Source organism: Leptodactylus fuscus, chromosome 1, assembly GCF_031893055.1.
Source record: "Leptodactylus fuscus isolate aLepFus1 chromosome 1, aLepFus1.hap2, whole genome shotgun sequence".
NCBI lineage: Eukaryota > Metazoa > Chordata > Amphibia > Anura > Leptodactylidae > Leptodactylus > Leptodactylus fuscus.
In genome coordinates this window covers 196,782,460-196,801,394 of record NC_134265.1, presented here as the reverse complement: position 1 = coordinate 196,801,394, position 18,935 = coordinate 196,782,460, and the positions used below count along the sequence as shown (strand labels likewise).

General features: G+C 42.2%; 1 protein-coding gene across 1 annotated transcript in view; it reads left to right on the top strand.

Annotated features, from left to right (window-relative positions):
• Positions 1–652, top strand: part of GNA11 (G protein subunit alpha 11) — a 32,178-nt gene extending 31,526 nt beyond the window's left edge. The window contains exon 7 of the mRNA XM_075281641.1: positions 379–652. Within this exon, the coding sequence (XP_075137742.1) occupies positions 379–569 (191 nt within the window). The 3' untranslated portion in view covers positions 570–652. The remainder of the gene's footprint in view (positions 1–378) is intronic.
• Positions 653–18,935: the final 18,283 nt, after the last annotated feature.

The following is an 18,935-nucleotide window of genomic DNA, read 5'->3' as shown; positions in this document are numbered from 1 at the left end:
ACAGTTAGAAATTAAAAATTATATATTACTGTCCAGTTTTGGTAATACTTTCCCCTTTAAACGGATCGTGCCACTACATGTGTCAGCTTGCTGGAGGTCAAGTGAATGAAGCACTGTGGATTGGCATTCCGCTCATGATTAGGCCCGAATGAATTGGCCTAATCGGGAGGGAGTTTTGCGCCGTGGAATCCGCACGAAGAAGGGGTATGACTCTTCTTTTTCCACTACTAACTGAAGTCAATTGGAGCCGTTTTTGGCTGTGGATTTTGAGGTGGTTTGTGTAATCTATTGCCTGCAGCTGTGATTAGTAGGATATGTGGTTGATTATTCACCTTTGTAATCCTGTCTCATATTTATACGGTTTCTTTTATTCTGTAGGCCCGCAGCGAGATGCAACGACTGCTCGTGAGTTCATTCTGAAAATGTTTGTGGATCTCAATCCTGATAGTGATAAAATAATCTACTCACACTTCACCTGTGCCACAGACACAGAGAACATCCGCTTTGTTTTTGCTGCTGTTAAAGACACCATCCTACAGCTAAACCTGAAAGAGTACAACCTGGTGTGACCTGATTTCTGCTTTCCCATCTTTCCCTATACGGCATGGTAGCCCCTTATTACTACCAGAATCTGACATTCTGTTTTCTTACTCCTATTATTATTATTTTATTTTTTTTGCCAAATTTGTGAAAATGCAGCATAATGCTGTAAGTCTGCCTTTGATAGAAGTCGTAAAATTAAAGTGATTTTTAATATATATATGCACACATATATGTATTTTAAATTGTTTCTACCGAAATGTCTTTTACAATGAGTGAGAGGAGTGAGGCTGTGGGATAGCTCCTTCTCATGTCAAGAAGTACCCATTTGTGTCTTCACAGCCTCGCTTCTCTTGCCTCTAGGTTTTTGTTCCTGCAGTCATTCCTCACTTAAAAAATTCTCTTCTGTCAATGCTGTTAAATTTTATTGCAGATTTTAAATTATATTATAAATGACAGGGCTAACATGTATTCTTTTTCAGGATGGTGAAATTGGTCGCGTGTCTGTATATTGTATCTTATATAACACTAACATTATATTATAAAAAAAACACATATATATATATATATATATATATATATATATATATAGTGGGTTTTTTTTTTTTTTTTAAAGCATTCCTTCATTTTGCAGAGCTGTCATTGCAGGGCATAAAGTTGTAGTCTGCTGTGCTCAGTTCCGGGGTGTAAAAAAGTCATAAAGTATTCTATATTTATAGGTTTCCAAAAACTGGTGCAAATGGAGGTGCCCATAGCAATAATTTCCAATCTCCTTGAGGCTTCTTGCCCATGATCATATTATGTTTCCATAAAACACCTATAGATGTGCAAAAAGTGTGGGGGTTTTTTTGTTTTTGTTTTTTTTTTTAAATGGGGGGGGGTATTTTTTTTTTTTTTTTTTTTTTTTTTTTTTTAAATAATCCTTCTGCATCTTAGATTGCATATTGTGTCAAATTTTATATCCCTCAGAAGAAGATTGTGCCATATTTGTTTTGGCTGCTGTATTATTGAAACATCCTTCGTTTCAAGTAATACTTCTTATGTGATGTGCATGAAGCCTTAAGAAAATGAGAGCTGTATTGGTTGCTATAGACAAAGCACCACTTGATGCCTATATATCAATTTTTAGAAATCTTCCATTAAGCCAAATTTAAAGGGATTCTACCACTAAAGCAACATTTTTTTTTCTAATTACCACGTTGGAATAGCCTTAAAGGCAATTCGCCTCTTACCTTTAGACGTGGTCTCTGCGGCTGCCCGAGAGCTCACTCCAGCGCCGCCTCCATCTTCAGCTGCAACCCCGCCTCTTCTGTCTTCTTCTGTCGGTCCAACTTCCGACGCCTGCACAGTACGCTCCTGTATTGAACTACGAGAGCAAGAACGGCCACTCTTGCTCTTGTAGTTCAATACAGGAGCGTACTGCACAGGTGTCAGAAGTTGGACCAAGATGGCAGACAGAAGAGGCTGTGTTGCAGCTGAAGATTGAGGCTGCGCTGGAGTGAGCTCTCGAGCAGCAGTGGGGACACTCACATCGCTGTTTGAGCACTGGGGCCCGCTCTCATTGCTGCGGAGAACTCATTTGCATACCGGTTAAAACCAGTATTTTTAAGGAGTGGTGCCGCAGAGACCACGTCTAAAGGTAAGAGGCGAATAGCCTTTCTTAAGGCTATTTCGACGTGGTAATTAGAAAAAATGTTGCTTTAATGGTAGAATCCCTTTAACTGCTAATAATGCAGCATCCTAACGAATTTTACAGTGTTACTCATGTTACAGTAGATTCTCTCATTTCACTATAATAATCTGCTGTCAGGTAGACTTTTGTAAAACAAAGCCTATATTTTTCTGGTAGCCAAATCTTGCTGATTATTGCTCCCAGAAAATGTTAGCGGCCCCACGAAATAACAGTTCTAAAGTTTTTTTTTTTGATTTTTTTTTTTTCCCCCCCTTTTAAATCTGTTTGCTGTTCCTCTGTTCTTAAAAATGCATGTATAAATTGACCACTGGGTGTTAACTGGCTGTCTTGTGAATGGATTGCTGACCCAGATTTTGTTCCAGGAGTCTGGCAATCCACTCCAAAACCATGACATCCATGTGCCACTAGGAAAATGCTGCCTCAGTTAACGTTGAGGGCATTGGTGCCAGGTCTCTGTTGTATAATACAGTGAAGACCTGGTGGCTATGGCAGTTGTTCAGCAACAGATGTCGGGGAAGGGTTAATAAAAGCTAATCAAAGCAAAATTGCAACAAATTGGTGCCAACTAAAAGTACAACTCATTGTGGAAAAATTAAAAAAAAGCCCTCATATGACTTATTTTTTTCGACAGGGAAAAAGCTTATGAATTACCCTATGTCCTTAAAGGATTAAACTAGTGCCGATCTACAAGAAAAAAAGCCCCAGAGTGCCCTTTGACAGGCTACCGTTTTAAAACTTGCACCGCAGGTCAATCTGCCCTGCAGTTTTTTGTGCAGTATTGAGATTTATTTCAATTCTATCCATTTTGCTGCTACTGTACATTATAGCAAATCGGCCATTGCCAAGTCTGTGACCTCTAATCCACTGCAAGTATGTTTTATGTGGACTTAGCCCGAGTGTCTCACTTGGTGTATGTTAAACAAAGATGGTGCTTAACCTAATTTACATATTAAGAAGCAGAAATGGGAAGTCACTTCAAATCTTCAGGAATGTTCCAGTTCCCGATGGTGTGGATGTTGCTGATATATTAACAATGCCTTTGTATTCTAGGCCTGCAGGATATTCATCTACTGATCCTCTGGAATTTGTATGAGGTTAGGAAGGAGAATGTGTTGTTAGCCCCTGGCCATGTAAAGCGGGGTTTACTAGATACAAAAACTTGTGTAGGAGATAACATGTCCATTACTAAAAATCGAAGCGTTCCATGACATGTAAAAGCACAACACCATAAATGACTTTTAATACAGTACTTTTTGTTGTTGATGTGTACGGTATTCCTATGTATAGATGTGGTAGAGCTGAACTAGTCATTGAACTCTCAAGGTAACTTGCTGAAGAATGCTGAGATGTCTTGTGTTGCTTCATTGACACGTTCAGCTCTGTTACATCTGTGTTCAGACATTTATGTATAGTTATTTGTGAACATATCTTGCTCATATTCCAAGCCCTCATATTCCTTATGATTTGTTTGTGTAATATCCAGTTTGCTTATGGCAGCATGTTATCCTGACTGCTGGTGTACACAGGCTGTAACAGACTGCAGATGTAGAATGGATGCAAACATGTTGCAGGCTAAATACATAATGTACTACACACTTGCCATATACAGTAACACTAGGGGGCAGTGTGTATAAAACACACTACAGTGTCAAATTGCAACACTACATATATACACTACATATAGTAAGATAATACCCTAGAAGTGTTCACCTTTTATGTGTTAACAGCTGTCCATTTTCAACTTTGCAAAGACTCTATTTGCACTAATAAAATTTGCTTCTAACTGGGATTTTACAATGTCTACTAGTGTTGAGTGATCTTAGAGAAGCTGCCACTTACCATATCTGAGAACCCTATAGCTCATATAAAGGACTGTAGAAACAAAGTTCTATTTAAGAGTCTGCTAGCTCACCTTCCTCCTTACATGGAATTAAGGAGACCTGAGTATATACCCCAATGGACGCAAGACTTAATTATCTTATTACGTAGGTCAGTTCTAGATGGAAATGCCTTTCTCCAAAAAGTTTGACTTGCTGCTGAGTTTGGTCAAAAGACTGTTCTGCAAGTTTCTCAACTATGTTGTTGCTTTCTGCAAGGTTTAATGTGCCTTATGAAAATAATTGGAAGGAGATGTCAGTTTGTATTTAACACTTTAGGGTGGTCTTACATGAAGCATGTTTTACTTCCCAGTATGGTCGATTCCAATTTTGACATGGAAACATATATTTATGGTACTTGAGAAGCCCCTCCCCCATCCTTAACTACTCTGTTGACTTTAAAAGGACTGTCCAAATTATATTAAAATGAGCCCGAGCATCTCCCCCCCCCCCCCCCCCATATCTCCCTGGTGTACGATTTGTTGTATTTTCCTACTGTTTTGCCATATCTTCCTTTCCATTTGTGCATATGTGGTTTTAAAAATGTTCATAAATAATTTTAATTCTATGGTAACATAACAAGAAGCAGTTCAGTGACCAATATTCTCTTCTACTTCCTGCACCATGCTCTGGTCCCGGTGCATGCTTTAGTGTAGCATTGAAGTGCCCATATACATCATGTTAGCACTAGTGTCAGACACTTGCCAGGGCGACATAGTGGGGGACATCACTTCTGCTGCCATGAAGCCAAGTCGGTAGGGCAGAAGACTTGTATTACTACTTTCTGTTATGACTAACACTTTTACCAGTGCAATTTTTAATATTGCTTAGGGAACCCCTTTTAAGTATTGCTCAGTATCTTTAGAAGGTTTAGTGTCAGTGCTCCATTCCGTATTCATTTTATGTTCCAGTCAACCATTGACGTTTAGAATCTGAGGTGAACATCTGTAGTAAAACGGTAATACCCCGGCTTCCCTTTACAGCTGTCGGGTCATACTAGGAATTGTAGTTTTCAAGCAGATTGGAGACTAAACATCTAAGGCATCTGCTCTTTGAGCTATAGAAGAGTGTTGTGCCACTCCCTCCTTGGAGCACTTCCAGGATACATTTAGACACGTTAGGGCAACTTTTATAGGGTATTGAAGTCTTCATATGTTTGTGACTTAAGGCGTGTTATGGTGAGAATCTGTGGTCTATTTACTATACTTATACTATATATCATTGCCCTTTTTATGCCTGTTACGTTCTTTTACTTTTATTTGTTCTTCATTGTTCTTTATTTGAACCATTCCTTCCAAAATACGGTGTTCCTTTTTGTTCCCTCGTGGCCAATGATATCTTGTGATCAATTGTTGCTCTTAATTCTTACTTGTGCAAGGTTCACCCATACTCCATTCTTCTTGTCCATTGGGAAGTATGGGAAAAACAAATCCATTTTATGGCAAACAGAGCCTGAAGGACCCCATCGACTATAATTGGGTGCGCTTGGGTGTCCGTCCTTTTAATTGAAATCGCTGAACAAAATAGTCTGGCTTGCAGGACTCTTTTGTTGATTTCGGTTGGCTCTGCACTGGAGACTCCAACGTAGATGTGAACATAGCCTTACTGTTAAGTGTTAGAGAACATGGTTACATCGAAATGCCTCCAATGTCATCACTATGTTTGCAGGGTGTTTTTTGTTTTGTTTTTTTAAGTATGTAAAGTATGTTTTCAGAACTTGCCTCTCTGCCCGTTTGCACTGTTTGGGCTTTGACATCACATTTTGTCTTATAAGTTTTCTCTGTTTCACAGCTGTTTTATATGATGTACATTTATATATATATTTTTTGTTTTTTTTGTTTTTTAATATGCACTTGTAATTATTGTGAAATGCCAGCCCTCCCACATTGCGGTTTCTTGTTGCACTGTGTAAAGACATAATGAAATAATAAATACAATTCCCTTGTCTTCAGACCTGTGTGTGCATGAGTGGTATCTGTCATAGGCAAAGCTTTGTTTTTCTTGTTGTCTTGGCTTTTATCTATATATCTACATCAATTTCACTCATTCATGACAACTTTCTGCTTTTTTATTTTTCACCTAAAAGTGCCAAAATCATGGCAAATATGGGCTTTACAACCCAATGTACATTCATTTCAGTTACCATCCTATCTTTTAAAGTGTTGCTTGTATGCCATGTTAAAGTGTAACTATCATTTTTTTTTTTTTGCATTTATTTTTTAACTATTGTGTAGGGAGTGGTTTGGATACTAAAAGTGCTCCTGGTGTCCTATGAAAGGAGAGAGTCCTGGTTTTCAGCTTTTATACAATGATTGCATTTCTAGCTATAACAGAAGCTGAGACATCACTGGTAAAACACAACCAGGAATATGAGCTTGATATACTGCAGTATATTCTACATATAAAAATGACATTCCGAACTTGTTTTTGTGGGACTCCCAGCTTTCATACAACCATTTTTGTAGGTGGTGTAAATCTGGAAATACAACTATTTGAAGTGACCACCCAGGTTAGGTAACTTCTAGATCCATACTTTTTGGCAATACATAGGACAGATTCCCATAACAACTCTAAACTGGCATATTTCTAGCAGGGCTGTGGAATGGGGACCAACTTTGGCTGCAATCTGAGTAACCAACTCCTGACTTTAAAATTATTTGTATTATATATTGATATTGTATTATAAATGCATAGTTTGCTTATTTTGCTTCATAGGAATTCAATCACTAGATTATTAAGGAATTAGAAGATCTTTTCTGCTTCTGGGCTTCTGGCTGAAGTTGAAGTAGGATTCTGAGTCCGTCTGTGGGGGGGGAAAAAAATAGTCTTGAGTCAGTCGTTTGGCCTACTGAATTTACATGCCTGTTTTACTAGGAAGAACAATAGAACGTGTTTTCTGCTAAAAGGAAGTAATAGTTTAATAAAGTATATTATAAAAATGTTAATCAAACACCCACACACAATGGTTAAAATTGACATGAAATTAGTTACATATTAAGGACTGTGATGTAATACATTTTATGATATGTATGAATGAATAAGGGCTTCTTTCTATCACCTAAACATTCCTCAATATAGAAATCTCAGCCTTCATATTTAATTTTAGCTGCATATTCATTCGGCTCGCAACCCAACTGCTCAGTTTTACCAGTTTCATCTTAGGCCTGGTTCCCATCTGCATACGGTAATCCGTTCGGGAAGTCAGTATGGGGACCCCCCCTTCCCCCCCCAAACGGATTACCAAACGCATTGGCAAATGGTGCGCAGTGAAAGCACACGGACCTCATAGACTATAATGGGTTCCGTGAGCTTTCCGCGCAGTGTCCACTTGAGTCATGCGGACAGAAAAGTACTTCATGATCTACTTTCCGACCGCACGGAAAGCACACTTACGCCATTATAGTCTATGGGGGTCCATGTGCTTTCATTGCTCACCGCTTGCCAATGCATTTGGTAGTCCATTCGAGAGGTTCCATGCGGACTTCCCGAACGGAATACCAAATATGAATACCAGATGTGAACCGGGCCTCATGTCTATACTGAGATGGCTCATAATGGTTACTGATTAAACTGTTCATGGTTGTTTATTTGAAGGTAAAATTTTCCTTTCAGTATTGAGACCTGTGTTTTAGGGTTGATAAAGGTTTTAAAAGGTAGAGGATGACTATTGAAAAAAAATAGACAAACACTATGAAGAAGTCTTTTATGGGAAACCTTTCTGGAAAGCTGTGCTGCATTTAACACCAGACTTATTTCCCACATCAAACTAGGATGAAATCTGGTTATTTTGTGGAGTAGACATATTTGATACGGGTCGCTTGCTGAATCTACAACAGATTTGAAGTAGTTGCCTCTGTTAAACACTGCCAGAACTTCCTTACTAAGGCAAAGTTGTCAATAATAACCTATAACAATAAAACGGACAAAAAACCCTTCTGGACGTGAACTCTTCACAAATTTCTTACTTATTAAATTTTGCAGCTTGTTTAAACTAACTCATACGGAGTTTTATTTTTGTTAATAATGTATTTTTTTTTCTTTTCCCCCTCACTTTCTCTTTCCTGAATGCTATGGCTAATGTCCCTTGTGCTCTATTGCTCAGCTACACACTGGAATTTGATTTTCATTCTGTACTCCTTAATAAATTGTTTGAAATCGGAAAACACATTTGTTCCTATAGTGTTGTGAGACTTTTATTGTAAGCTGGTCTTTTACTGTTTAGCTCTTTGTATCTCTTATACACATAACTTAGTTTTCATCAGTGTGCTATTCATTTTCTGAATGTTTTGCAGTTTGGTCTCTTACAAATAATGGTATCTATAAAATACAGGTGATGATTTTTATTATTGTTTATATAGCACTATTAATCCCAGGGTGCTTTACATTTGGGGGTTTACATACAGTACACAAAATATACAGGCAGATATAAAACTAACAGTGACAGACTGGCACAGCAGGGCAGAGGGCCCTGCCCGCGAGGGTTGACAATCTGAGGGAAAGTGGGCAGAGACAGAAGGAGAGGGGGAGACTGTACAGATGGTGGTGTGGTGATAGTGTAATTGGAGGTTGTAGGCCTTCCTGAATAGGTGAGTCTTGAGGGCTTTCTTGAAGCCTGTGATTATGGGACAGTCTTATGTGTCTTGGTAAGGAGTTCCAGAGTATGGGGGATGCACGGGAGAAATCTTGGAGACGGTTGTGTGAGGAGCGGATGAGAGAAGAGCGGAGTAGGAGGTCATTTGAGGATCTGAGGTTACGTGTGGGCAGGTAGCCGTGGATTAATTTAGAGATATATGGAGGGGACAGGTTGTGGATGGCTTTGTATGTTAGCGTTAGTAGCTTGAACTCAATTCGCTGGAGCCAGTGGAGGGACTGGCAGAGGGGAGCAGCTGATGATTGGTGGGGGGAGGTGAATTAAGCAAGCAGCGCAGTTTAAGGTGGACTGGAGGGGGGGGGGTGAGGGTGTTAGCTGGGAGTCCATGGCAAAGGGTGTTGCGGTAATCTAGGCGGGAGATTATGAGGGCCTGGACGAGCGTCTTAGACATTTCAGGGATGAGGAAGGAGCAGATTCGGTGGATGTTCTTGAGTTGGAGGCGGCAGGAGATGTTGAGGGTTTGAATGTGTGACTTGAAGGCTAGGTCGGGGTCCAGTGTTAGTCCAAGGCATCGGGCCTGTGGGACAGGGGTAAGTGATTCACAGATGTCATGCATGTACCCTCAATGCACATCTCTAATTATAAAGCAACTGTACATAAATTTTGACTTTACCTTTTAGTAATTGAAAAGTAATGAGTAATTCTAACAGACCTCTATGGATGGTGGAGGAAGAGACTCACACAAACATACAGCAGAGCTTAGAAACTGTAGTAACCCATTGACTTCAATGGGTTCCGTCTTACGCGCACTACACATTGAAATCAAGGGGAGGCTTTTTAACCCATTGATTTGAATGTGTTAATCGCGTTAAACAGAACCCAATGGGATTCTGTTTGAAAGTGCTCACTCTGACATGTGTTTACTCCGTGGGAACAAGGCCTAAGATGGCTTTAACACTTCTATTAGAGATGAGCGAGTACTATTCGAAACTCCCGTTTCGAATGGCACGCACAAATAGCAATGAATGGACCCATAGCTTCCATTCATTCCTATGGGTGCGTGCTACTCGAAATAGTACTCGCTCATCTCTAACTTCTATATCTTGGTAAGACAATGCTCCACCACTTTACAGAATGAAGCAATAACTCAATTACTAGCTGGCAGCAGTAGCTGCCACCTCCCCAACCATAGACTTCAGAGTGTTGGGCAAAATATACCTGTTACAGATGAAAAATAAACTACATGTGAAGGTTTCAGCTCTAATGCACTTAGAAAAACTGATTTTTAGCTCTAACATCAGACTATCACAACCAAAATGCTTTATTCACATCATTAAATGTCACTGCCTCTCTGAATATGTCCTGCATGGTTCTGTAAATTTCTGAGGGAAAGAAAAACTATTATAGAGCGGATTCTCCTCTACTTTCTGTAGGCACTGCATGGCAATTAGTCCCCACCAAACCAGATCAGAGATAACCAGAAAGCATTAAGTTTTATGAATGCACTTTACTCCTGACTTAGTTTATTTAGTGTTGCATCCTCTGGCTTGTTATATCTAAACACACCTTTTACGTCGATCCCAAACTCTAGATCAGCTGTAGAAAATTAAGTAAAAAACACACATTAAGTATCCCTGTGTCCAAATTGCCTGATCTACATACTTAGAAAAAAAAAAATAATAATTGCCATACGGTGAATTGTTTTTGTTTACCTCAAAGAAAAAATTTAATAAAGAGATACCAAAACTTCATAAAGTCCCCAATATAGTTTAAATTTTATCAAGACTGGCATTTCATAAGAGTCTGAGTCTAGTGTTTGATCTCCCTTGTGGTGGAATAAGATTTAATTCATTAAAAGGTTTGTATATGCCTCTTTATAAATTAGGCACTTGTCCTGCCCACCTTCTTCCAAGCTGGTGTAGATATTACAAATAACAAAAATAGGCAACAACAAAAAAAAAAAGTTAAGGTTCTTTTATTTCTTTATACAAGCAGCATTTCCGCTTAAGCCACTTGAGCTTTCCTCAAGCAGTTTGATGGCATGTAAACAGAGTATATCAAGCATTCATCATATAATTCCTGCAGATTAACCCTTTTGCTCCTAGGGCTTTCAAATATTTTGAGATGGACAAATAAAACCTAATTGCAACATTAAGCAAAAAAAAAAGTATGCTACCCTTCCACTATACTTCTATATTTTTTCTGAAGGTGGACTGCTGCAACATTGTCAGAATATTACCTGGTACTGTAAAGGAACAGACTCCTTCATGCAATTTTGGTTTAAAATGTATGTTTTTTTTTTTTTTTTGTTTAATAAAATAAAATGCAAATTTATATAAATCTTTAAAAGTGGGAACCAAACAAAAAGCTGAGCTGTATGCAACACACCTCCTAAAAATAAGAAATCAACATGAACAAAGCTAATTCATTTATCACGAAGGCCTACACCTGCATGCACATATCTTCATAAAGTTTTTAAATTAAAAAAAAAAAGTAAAATGAGAGCACCTCTAAACCCTATGTTTCTTATAAGTATATAACCTGAAGATTACGTGTCTCAAAAGCCATGTCCACCTTCATGTAACTTTTGTGACAAACACAAATAACTAGAAAAAAAAAAGAAAAGGCATTAAAACATATTTGGACCTAAACCTGTCTTAAATTGTACATTCACACACAAAACACATACAAAATAATACATGAAAGTGTGCACAAGTTATGTATCCTACAAAAAACTCATACTCTCAAAAGCACAGTTACAGAAGACCAGCCGTATGCTGCTGTTATTCACTAATATGTTAAAAATCTATACTGCACATAGCAAACTGTGATACCAAAATCTAACTTATTTTGAGATTGCACAGGATACTGTATAATAAAACATGTTATATTTCATATATACAACCACATTTATGCAATTTTGCAGCAGACTTGGATTACAAGCAAAAATTAGCTACTTAAGTGCATTCTCATGCAATCCCATTTTGTAAACAAAAAACTGTGCATATATTTTTCTAGGAATAGATGTGTTACAGAAATGCCAAATATCGTAGAAATGTGGTAACCAATTTTCTGCATGCAAATTAAATAGGGCCTTGCATAATATAATTTTCTATCCCTCTATTACAATTGGAACTCTGAGTAATTAAAATCTCTATACCTAACTAATGTGATAAGTACAGCCACTTTCAAATTTGTGTAACATGGCCACTTTATTGCTCATATATTAGGGATACAACCTCTTAAGTTCCTGTGGTTCATCATTATTGGTGGTAGAGAGTCATAATTCTAGATCCGATGACCTACTGGAAGTCCAAGTGTTTTGTTTGTACTTCGAGCCCAAGGCAGCACAGATGGATCTTTTTCCTCGCCTTTAATTCCTTCTAGGCCCAGCCCACCTAGGTAACACTGATGCAATTAATTAGTATAAATTATGTTATAAGAACCCCCCCCTCTCCAATATCTCCTTGTGTTTTTAATGGACAAGTTTTTATTTGTTTTGTATTTATTTAAGTTGGAAGGTTATAATGTGCTGTCTTGGACTCAAAGAAAATAAACCTTCAAGTAAACCCAATTTTGACTTTCTTATTCATACTGTGCAGCTCAGGTAAGCCCTAGCTATGTGGGGTGGGGGAAATCACCATTTGGAAACTGTATTACGTACTGAGGATCCAAACTTTGGAAAAGCAGAGTGGATGTACAGGCAATAATGCTCGATGAAGGTAGAGGAAGAGCTCCAGGTCGCAGCATTCAAATATGCAGAATAGATACTTGTGCGGTTTTAGGCCATCAAGTTGCTGTGGAACGCGTAAAATGGGCCCTTGGTGTAATTGTAACATCTAAGCTGTGGAAACTTATCTGTTCTTGTCTCAGGAGGATAGAAAACTGGTAAGAAGGATTCTGTATTATTTTTATTTTAAATTTGATTTTTATTGGGAAAATAAAACAGAGTAAAATTTTACAATGTATAAAGCAGAAACAAACATAGGGAAAACAAAAGTCCGAGCAGTAGAATGATGGCTACAGGGTCGGAACTCCGGAGTACAACCTAAGTGCAGAGGCATCACAAACATAGTCAAATAAACAAGGACCAGAAGGTCAAATACACAGACGATACTTAAAAAGGACCTTTCATCAAATCGGGCACATGCAGTTTTATATACTGCTGGAAAGCTGACAGTGCGCTGAATTCAGCGCATTGTCGGCTTTCCCAATCCGTGCCCGGTGTAAAGCACTATCGGTCCCGGGACATGCTTAAAATAGTGGACCAAGTCGCCCACTGAATGCCCTAAGAATGGGGAGTCAAGCACCGCAGGGAAATCCAGGTTCCCGATATCGGCGTCAGCGGGCCGTCGTTCCAAAACAACTTTCTCATTTCCCCATACGAGCGACACACTCCAAGCGTTTGTCGCTCCACGAAGGTAAGTGGGTGGACTATCATCCGTCCAGAATCTTCTATAAAGTCAGGGAAGGGAGGTAAGAGGGAGGAAACACAAGGATCCCTCCAAGGCAACCAAAAGTTTAGAACGGGCGCCACGGTGCCAATCAAGAATGCGCGTGGCAACCGCAGCTAGGAAATACTTTGCACAATCCGGAACTGCCAGACCCCCACCCCACTTCGACCTAGACAACGTCGCACGGGCAGGGCCGCACCTCTAATGAGGCGAGGTGAGGAGACGGCCTCAGGCGGCATTTTAGAGGGGGCAGCAGCTGGGCCAATTAGATTTTTTATTTTTTTCTAAACTAGTGCAGGAGAGGGCTGCTCTGAAAACAAACCGAGCACCTGGGCAGCCCTCTCCTGGGCTGGTTTAGACCTCTGCAGTTCTACTGACCGGTCTCTGCACTCACAGACGGATCCACTGTATTCTCCTCCTTCTGAGGCTCCGGTACCAGATAGATGCAAACATCACCCTGAGTATCACAGCACCAGAACTGGCCACATGCTGCATCCAGACACTTGCTTTCCTTGGATGGGACTGCGCTGTTGAGCTGCTGCCTCTTGCAACCAGGGCACGCACTTGGTAAAGAAGCCAGTCCCATACAAAGAAAGCAAGTGTCCAGATCATGCTGCAGCATGTGGCCAGTTCTGCTGCTGTGATACTCAGGACTAGCTCAGCAGCAGATAAATCAATGGCAGATGCAGGGGCTGCTGATTGCTGCTTGTACAATCCCTCCCCAGCACACAGTAGCTTCCTGTGCCACCCCTCCCCCTCATCCTAGCATCTGAGTGTGAGAGGAGAGGTTGCTGCTTTCTTCACTGCCAGACAGAGCTGCAGATGAGTTCCCCCCACGTCCTGGGCACCCAGCGATACACCCAAAGGTAAGTATATTATTCTGTGTTTGCTTCCATACATGTCTACCATTATACGTACTATTTTATAATGTGATGTTTAGGCCTGATTCCCATCTGCGTTCAGGTTTCCGATTGGAGAGTCTGCCTGGAGACCCCCCAAACGGAAACCTATACGCATTAAAAAGCGGTAACCTTCAGGAAACCCACTGGCCCCATAGACTATAAGGGGGTCCGTGCGGTTTCAGCACAAAAAATGTGGAGAGAAAAGTGTTGCTTGCAGGACTTTTCTCTCCACATTTTTCATATAGAGAGGGGAACAGAATGGCCCAAATGTTAAAGGGGTTAGCCAGGAATTACAGTTTTCTGCAAGATGGTCAGGGAAGGTGCAAAATAAAAAAAAGCTAAATCCTATATTCACCTGTCCCCGATGTCTCCTGCGGCAGTCCGGTCCAGCGGCGGGTGCTTTGTCTGGCAGAAGTCCTTGCCACACGTGACTGCTGAGGCTGATCAGCAGCCAATGGAAAGGACACGTGACATCACAGGTGACTTATGTGAGACATCCCAGTTCCTTTCTTTAGGCTGCTGTGGCCCCTAATTGGCCACATTGGTTAGGTATGGCGAGGACTGCTGCTGGAACAAACCCTGTGGCGCCATCAGACAGGGGTGGAAGGACAGGTGAGTGTAGGTTTTATTTTTCACCTTCCCCGGCCTCCTTGCTGAAACCTGTAGTTCCTGAACAAGGCTGGGCCCCATGGGAAAAATCTTGGCATTTTGGCATTTCATGTCACAGCTGGAAGAAGTGGTCATGGCGGTCCAAAGGGAAGAGACGGGAATTGTGGGAAGACGTCTCCTGTATTATTGCACAGAATATTACTGCATTGTATTCGCTGTAATGTTACCACTAGCACCCTCCCCCACTCCCCCGCTATTCAGTCTGGTGGGGGGGGCATCTTTTGATTGTAAACCTCAGGCAGCAGAAATGGGCAATGCATGATGGCTTTGATCCCCATATGAATTTGTTGAAGGCCTGTCCCACTATGAAAAAAAAAATAGGCGGGGGAGAATGTTCATTTTCAATAGGTTGATACGTCCCAACCACGAAAGACCCTTGGCATCCCAGCGCTCCAGATCAGCACGAAGGATGCGCAAATTTGTTAGAAAACTCAATGAGTAGGTGTCACCCAGATATTTGATGGAGCCTTGAGACCAAGAAAACGGAAAAGAGGAGCGTGGGGTGCCAAGGACCGACACCGGCAGGGAGACACCAAGAGCAGTGCTTTTGGACAGATTGAGTTTGTAATTGCTATAAAAACTGTAAGTGCTGATTTCTCGGAGGAGAGAGGGGAGTGGGGTGAGTGGCTGAGTGATGAAGAGGAGAACGTCGTCAGCAAACGCAGAAACCTTCAGGTGTAAATTTCTAGCTCGCAAGCCCTTGATGTCAGGGTTACGTCTGATAGCGACCAAAAGGTGTTCCATAACTAGTACAATAACAGAGAGAGGGGACAGCCTTCTCCGCGTCCAAAGAGAGCAGCAACATAGGGGTCTGCGATTGTTGAGCGTGGTGGATCACGGAGAAGGCCTTTAAGGTATTGTCATGGGCCTCCATGCAGGGGATGAAGCCCACCTGATTCGGGTGAACAAGGCTCCCCATGTGCGGGCTCAGACGATTGGCTATCAATTTAGTATATAACTTGGCATCCGTATTAAGAAGCGAAATCGGTCTGTAACTGGAGCAGAGCATGTTGTCCTTAACCTCCTTAGGGAGGACCGTGATATACACTTGAAGGAACGAAGAGGAGAACGCTACACCAGGATATATAGAATTAAACGCTTTCAACAGTGGGGGAATCAGTTCCGATTTCAGGGCATTAAAAAAACGAGCTGTGTAGCCGTCCGGGCTGGGACTTTTTCCTCCCGTGAGAGGAGATACCCTCCTCCAATTCCTGAGACGAAAAAGGCGCCTCAAGCAAAGACACATCCCCAGAAGAGAGGGAGGGGAGGGCCGTAGCTGCAACATACTGCGAGAGCGAAAGATTAGCGGCGGGAGCAGGATGGACGGATCCTGGTGAGGGCAGATGATAAAGTGAGGCATAATACTCCTGAAAAGCGGAGGCAATATCAGCAGTAATGTGAGTGGGAGCCCCTGAGGATTTTTTGATGGCTAGTACATGGGAGGCCGCCTGGCGCTCCTTCACCGCCCTCACCAGGAGACGCCCCACCTTATTCCCCCATTCATAGAAGGAACACTGGCCCAGTTGCCTCAATTGCTGCTGCTTGTGTTCAAGCAAGGACTTGAGTTTCTGTCGGGTGGCCGTCAGGGAGGCCAGAGTCGCCTGTTGGAGAGTCTGCTTATGTTGGGCCTCCAGGGCTGCCAAGTCACTCAGAAGGGAGCAGAACCTCAGTTCCGCCTCTCTCTTCAAGCGTGCACCGTGTTTCATCAGGATGCCACGGAGTACACACTTTAGAGTTTCCCATTGAAGAAAGTGAGAGATAGAGAGTTTTAAATCCTCCAAGCACTGCACATCAAGGAGGAGCAATTCATTAAGTCTCCATGTATTGGCACGAGAACAAGAAGAAGAGGGGGGGACGGAAGGCACAGGAGATCAGAGAGTGGTCAGAAAGGAAAGCAGGGTCAATTCCAGCAGAGGTCACAACGGAAAGGAGGTCATGTGAAAGGAAAATATAGCCAATTTTACTATACGAGTTATGAGGTGCAGAAAAAAAGGAGTAATCCCTAGCAAGAGGATGAAGGATCCGCCAAGCATCACACGACAACATGGAGTTCAGGAGTCTCCTCACTTTGTTCAGTGCTCCATAGGAAACCTGAGACATGCCTGCAGAAGTGTCAAGCAAGGGGTTAAGAGGAAGATTGAAGTCACCACAAACAAGCAGCTGACCCTTGGCAAAAGACTGCAGGTCGGTTAGGGTAGACAGAAGAAAGGGGACCTGGTCAGAATTGGGGGCATATATATTGGCTATGGTATAGACCGACCCATAGATTTCACAGATGAAAAACAGGTACCTAGCATCCCCATCAGACTTGGAATCTAAGATCTTTACAGGTAAATTTTTGTGGAAAAATGTGGCAACTCCGCGGACCTTACCCAATGGGCTGCTGCAGTGAAACCACTGCGCAAACTACCGATTCCGGATCACAGGGACACGAGCGAATATAAAGTGCGTCTCCTGCAAACACAAAATCTGCACTTTCCGCTTATGTGCGTCATATAAAATCTGGCATCGTTTTTCAGGAACATTAAGCCCCTTGACATTAAATGAAGAGATGGAAATATCCGCCATGGTGGAGGGGAGGGGGAGAAGTACACGAGAGAAAGGCAAAGATGAAAGGTGGAAACAAACAGGCAATCACACTACAAGACACAACAGACAAAATAAGCAAGAGCGGGCGGGAAAATTAGATAACACCCACAGGGGGAACTAACAGAAGATGGAGCACGAGTCTCGGGGAAGCCCCGCAGAACTGGACCAGGCTATGAGGGAACGAGGACGTGAGCCACAAGTCAGGGCACAATTCCTAAGTGTACAAGAAAGCAATAAAAGGAACATAAACAAGAGCTACTCCGGCTTTGGCAATAAATTGGAGTAAAACTAATAGAAAACCGAATAGCATAGGCACAGACCTACAACAGAAAAATATAGAATAACAATGGGCATACATATGAAAAGATGAGTAGTAAGGCAAACATATGCAGCATGAAACAAATTCAAAGTGTGTGTGGGGGGGAACCCGCATATGAGGGACGTTCAAGTGGGGGTTCACGATCCGGAGGCGATCCTCGACGGCGTTGTGACTTCTGAGACCGGTGAGGCCCAGGGTCGGTTATGTCCATAGCGTTCCATCTTAGGTGGGGCGGGTCGGAACAGTTGGAATCAGCCAGCAGGGAAGACCATTCGGGCAGTTACAAGGGCGTTCTTGTAGCATGGAGAGCAGGAGTTTCAAAGCTGCGCGCTGCCTGAGGGTATATCTGGACAGGTCTGGAAAAATAGACAGGGAAGCGCCCTCGAAGTCCACTGACTTACTGTTTCGGACCCTGCGCATATGTTCATCCTTATCAGCATAGAAGTATATTCTGCAAATCACATCTCTGGGTTTAGACAGATCAGAACTACGTGGGCGCAGGGCATGGTGAGCACGGTCCATTTCAATATGTGAATCAGGCGGGTGGCCCAGCAAAGAGTTGAAGATGCCAGTAACGGTGGGGACAAGGTCCACCGTTTGCACAGATTCAGGTATGGTAGGTAGGCCGCATATCCGTACATTCGTACATTAGTACATCCATACATTATTGCGGCAGTTATGGTTTTCAATATCGTCCAAGTGGGAGACAAGGTGGTAGACTTGAGCGGAGTGCACAGTGGATTGCTGCTGTAGAGAGTCAATAGAGGCAGTAACCGAAGACTGGAATTTCTCCAAAACCTGCACCCGCTGTTGAAGATCAGAAATATCAGATTTCACCACTCTAAAGTCCTGATGCCATGCCTTTTTCAAGTCATTTGCAAGACCATCCATATCCCTTCTGCTCAGGGCAAGAAGAGCTTGTAGTTCTGGAAATTTCTGCAGTGTAAGGGCCGCTTCTTCAGGGGGTGGAGAACGTAATGTAAATACAGGTGCCTCCGCACGGAGAGCCATAGTACTGGTACCAGTTCCAGGGAACCTCTTACATGTTTCAGGAGGAGGCAAATCATCCTCAAAGGAAAGATCTGAAGCCTGTGAGTGGCGCCTTTGGGCCTCGCCAGAAGAGGTGAACAGGGGCCCCTTGTATGGGGGACACTCACCCCAGTCCTGAACCATGCTCCCGGTCCCAGCAGGCCAGTCCTCTTGGCGAAGCAGTGGAGGGGTCTGCTGGAGTGACCTGGGGGTGTCTGTGAGGTCCGGTGGAGAAGGAGAAGCTATGGAGATCAGTGTTGCCTCTGATGCCG